The following is a 4,992-nucleotide window of genomic DNA, read 5'->3' on the forward strand; positions in this document are numbered from 1 at the left end:
CACAGAGAGATTGCAAGGCTTCTGGGTATAGTCGATCACTCCGTCATGTAGATGACGGATGCCCGAAGACTTCCTGGAGACGACGAGAGGTCGGGGTTGAAAAGGTCAGTGTTTTGTCTTTTCTTTTTAACCCTTTTTCAATGGGATCCAATTGGTGTGTCAGAGGAAGGCCCTAAAAATTGTCATAAGACATCCAGCCCCCCGTCTAGATGTTCTTCTACTACCGCTGGCAGCGGTCGGAGTGCCAAGTCTAGGAAAAAAGGCTTCCACAGTTTTTAACCCCAGCCAATCAGACTCCTGACAGTTATCAAATGGTAACCCGACTATTTGCATTGTGTCACCCCAACCCTCTTTTACATGGTGCTACTCTGTTTATCTTATATGCATAGTCACTTTAACTACTACTTATTGTAGATATACACGTCAATTGGGCCGACACCAGTGCTCCGTAATTGGTACCAGGCTATCGTATTGTGGTTCCGCACCCACTCAACCCATCTTTTTACACTCTGGCTACTCTCTGTTCATACAATATATGAATAGTCATTTAAAACTTCACTAGGGGCAGCATTTGGAAATTTTTGGATTGCAAAGCCGTGGGCGAACATTAACTGCTGTTACTCAGGCCCGAATATCGATATGCATATAATTAGTAGATTTTGGATAGAAACATCTAAGTTTTTAAAACTGTTTAAATAATGTCCTGTGAGTATAAAGAACTGATATGGGAGGCGAAAACCTGAGAAATCCATCCAGAAAGTATATTATTTTGAAAGGCTGTTTTTCATTGAAAGCCTATCCACATATAAGACTTAGGACCCAGTTCGCGATATATATTGCTTCCCCTACATGTGGCCAGTCTTTAGGCATTGGTTTCAGGCTTTTACTCTGAAAAATGAGTGGAACATTTCCAGACATGAAAGTCGGTCGGTGATCCGGGAGTGCCTTTCCTTGTTTCTCCTTTTCTATTGACGAATCTTTTGACCGGTTGAAATATTATTGATTATTTATGACAAAAACAAGTGAGAATTGTTTTAAACATCGTTTGACAATGTTTCTAGCACTTTTATTGTCTTTTTGGACTTTTCGTCTGGATGTTGAGAGCGCGCTTTGTGCCTTTGGATTATGAACTAACGCACCAAGCAAACTGAGGTTTTGGACATAAAGAGCGGCATTATGCGGAAAAAACAACATTTTATTGTGTAAACATGGAGACCTGGGAGTGCCACCAGATAGTCAAGGTTAGTGATCTCATTTTAACGCTATTTCCTGACTTTTGTGAGTCCTCTACTTGGCTGGAAATGTCTGTGTGGTTTTTGTGGCTAGGCGGTGTATAACATAATCGATGGTTGTGCTTTTCGCGTAAAGCTTTTTGAATCGGACACTGTGCGTTCGGATTAACAAAACGGGAAAAAAATAAGTTAATCTTTAACATGGTGTATAATATGTATTTTGAGGAATTTTAATTATGGATTTCTGTTGTGTGAATTTGGCGGCCCTGCAATTTCACTGGCTGTTGTCGAGGTGGGACGATAACGCGTGCAATGTACTAGGATACTAGAGAGGTTAACCATACCTACATACTCTATCAGCCTGAATAATTGGTTCTGTATGTAGCCTCGCTTACTCTTAATAGCTCGCTCTTTATGCCTGTCGTTTTATTTTTTACCTGCCTATTGTGCCTAACACCTTTTTTTGCACTGTTGGTTAGGCCTGTAAGTAAGCATTTCACTGTAAGGTTGGCGCAAACGTGACGCGCCTGTTTATTCGGCGCACGTGACAAATACACTTTGATTTGATTCGTTAGTGTTGTTCATGCTGCAACTCCCGTAGGATCGGGAGAGGTCGAAGGTCGGAGCCGTCGCGTCCTCCGATACAGATCTTGCCAAGCCGACTGCTTCTTGGACAATATGCCCGCGTAACCTGAAGCCAGCCGCATCCGAACGTGGCCTGGCGACCGTGTCAGAGCGTGCCCTGCGGCCCGCCGCCCAGGAATCGCTAGAGCGCGTGGGAACATAGGACATCCTCCGGCCAACCTCCCTAACCTGGACGACGCTGAGACAATTGTGCGCCCGCCCATGGGTCTTCTGGTCGCGGTCCGGCTCGGACAGAGCGTGGGCTGAACCCAGACTCTGTGGCCTTAGACAGCACACTCTTAAGAACTTAGTCCATAGTGGCTCTCCACTGTGTGTCTCTTGACCAGGTGGTGTGTGTGGTGTGTCTCTGACCAGGTGTGTGGTGTGTGTGTGTGTCCTCTGACCAGGTGTGTGTGTGTGTGGTGTGTCTTCTGGACAGGTGTGTGTGTGTTGTTGTGTGTCTCTGACCAGGTGTGTGTGTGTGTCGTGTGTCTTGACCAGGTGTGTGTGTGTGGTGTGTGTGTGTCCTCTGACAGGTATGTGCCGTCTCTCTGACCAAGGTGTGTTTTTGCGTCTCTCTGACCAGGTGTGTGCGTCTCTCTGAACAGGTGTGGTGCGTCTCTCTGACCTAGGTGTGTGCGTCTTCTGACCAGGTGTGTGCGTCTCTCTGACCAGGTGTGTGTGTGTGTTCTGACAGGTGTGTGTGTAGTGTGTGTGGTGTGTGTGTGTGTCTCTGACCAGGTATGCTGCGTCTCTCTGACCAGGTGTGTGTTCGTCTCTCTGACGCAGTGTGTGCGTCTTCTGACCAGAGTGTGTGCGTCTCCTCTGATACCAGGTGTGTGCGTCTCTTGACCAGGTGTGTGGTGTCTCTTGGACAGGTGTCGTGCGTGTCTCTCTGACCAGGTTGTGTGCGTGTCTTTTCTGGACAGGTGTGTGTCTCTCTCTCTCTCTGACCTGGTACGTGTTCCTGCCAGACCTCGTTCCACAGCGTGGCGTCATGGCTCTCTCCCTTCTCCTCGTCCGGTCCCGGCGCCTGGTGCATACCCAGGAAGGCTAGCGGTAGAGCTACCACCGCGTGCCCCTTTAGGACATCAGGGCTGTAGTGGCTGATAGCGTGGACCGTCAGGGCACACGATGACCTGTACACCGGCTCTGAGGGGGGAGACAAACAGCCAGGTCATCTTTTGAGACTGAAGAGACGCTGTCAACATCAATCCTCTACAGCAGGACTGTCCCAACTCACTTCCTGGAGGCCTGTTGCGTTTTGTTCATCCTTTCAATTTAAAAAGAGACGGAGATAAATCAGGTCACGAGAGTTCCTAACTAATCAACTACCAAGTGAATTCCCGCAGACACTCGGCCCTCCAGGAAGTGAGCCGGGACACCGCTGATCGAGGAGCAGTGTCTCGTGGTTGTTTTGGGGGACTGGGCAATAAGAGGAGGAAGCAGACAGGACACCGCTGATCTAGGAGCAGTGTCTCGTGGTTGTTTTGGGGGACGGGGCAATAAGAGGAGGAAGCAGACAGGACACCGCTGATCTAGGAGCAGTGTCTCGTGGTTATTTTGGGGACTGGGCAATAAGAGGAGGAAGTAGACAGGACACCGCTGATCTAGGAGCAGTGTCTCGTGGTTGTTTTGGGGACTGGGCAATAAGAGGAGGAAGGTAGACAGGACACCGCTGATCTAGGAGCAGTGTCTCTGGTGTTTTGGGGACTGGGCAATAAGAGGAGGAAGTAGACAGGACACGCTGATCTAGGAGCAGTGTCTCGTGGTTGTTTTGGGACTGGGCGCATAAGAGGGAGGAAGTAGACAGAACACGCTGATCTAGGGCAGTGTCTCGTGGTTGTTTTGGGGGAGGGCAATAAGAGGAGGAAGTAGACAGGACACCGCTGATCTAGGAGCAGTGTCTCGTGGTTGTTTTGGGGACTGGGCAATAAGAGGAGGAAGTAGACAGGCCACGCTGATCTAGGAGCAGTGTCTCGTGGTGTTTTTGGGGACTGGGCAATAAGAGGAGGAAGTAGACAGGACACGCTGATCTAGGAGCAGTGTCTCGTGGTTGTTTTGGGGACTGGGCATAAGAGGAGGAGAAGTAGACAGAACACCGTGATCTAGGAGCAGTGTCTCGTGGTTGTTTTGGGGACGGGGCAATAAGAGGAGGAAGTAGACAGGACACCGCTGATCTAGGAGCAGTGTCTCGTGGTTGTTTTGGGGACTGGGCAATAAGAGGAGGAAGTAGACAGGACACCGCTGATCTAGGAGCAGTGTCTCGTGGTTGTTTTGGGGACTGGGCCATAAGAGGAGGAAGTAGACAGGACACCGCTGATCTAGGAGCAGTGTCTCGTGGTGTTTTGGGGACTGGGCATAAGAGGAGGAAGAGACAGGACACCGCTGATCTAGGAGCAGTGTCTCGTGGTTTTTTGGGGGACTGGGCATAAGAGGAGGAAGTAGACAGGACACCGCTGATCTAGGAGCAGTGTCTCGTGGTTGTTTTGGGGACTGGGAATAAGAGGAGGAAGTAGACAGGACACCGCTGATCTAGGAGCAGTGCTCTGTGGTTGTTTTGGGGGACTGGGCAATAAGAGGAGGAAGTAGACAGGACACCGCTGATCTAGGCAGTGTCTCGTGGTTGTTTTGGGGACTGGGATAAGAGGAGGAGTAGACAGGACACCGCTGATCTAGGAGCAGTGTCTCGTGGTTGTTTTGGGGACTGGGCATAAGAGGAGGAAGAGACAGGACACCGCTGATCTAGGAGCAGTGTCTCGTGGTTGTTTTGGGGACTGGGCAATAAGAGGAGGAAGTAGACAGGACACCGCTGATCTAGGAGCAGTGTCTCGTGGTTGTTTTGGGGACTGGGCATAAGAGGAGGAAGAGACAGGACACCGCTGATCTAGGAGCAGTGTCTCGTGGTTGTTTTGGGGACTGGGAATAAGAGGAGGAAGTAGACAGGACCCCGTGATCTAGGAGCAGTGTCTCGTGGTTGTTTTGGGGACTGGGCAATAAGAGAGGAAGTAGACAGGACACCGCTGATCTAGGAGCAGTGTCTCGTGGTTGTTTTGGGGGACTGGGTAATAAGAGGAGGAAGTAGACAGGACACCGCTGATCTAGGAGCAGTGTCTCGTGGTTGTTTTTGGGGACT

General features: G+C 49.8%; 1 protein-coding gene across 1 annotated transcript in view; it reads right to left on the reverse strand.

The window, feature by feature from the left end:
* Positions 1 to 1,923: 1,923 nt before the first annotated feature.
* The window catches only part of ecpas (Ecm29 proteasome adaptor and scaffold), a gene marked incomplete at its 3' end in the record, with an annotated part of 40,644 nt that continues 37,575 nt past the window's right edge, over positions 1,924 to 4,992 (reverse strand). The window contains 2 exon segments of the mRNA XM_070441838.1: positions 1,924 to 2,139; positions 2,663 to 3,008. Coding sequence (XP_070297939.1) covers positions 1,924 to 2,139; positions 2,663 to 3,008 — 562 coding nt within the window.

The sequence above is a fragment of the Salvelinus sp. IW2-2015 genome, unplaced genomic scaffold, assembly GCF_002910315.2.
Source record: "Salvelinus sp. IW2-2015 unplaced genomic scaffold, ASM291031v2 Un_scaffold4937, whole genome shotgun sequence".
Taxonomy (NCBI): domain Eukaryota; kingdom Metazoa; phylum Chordata; class Actinopteri; order Salmoniformes; family Salmonidae; genus Salvelinus; species Salvelinus sp. IW2-2015.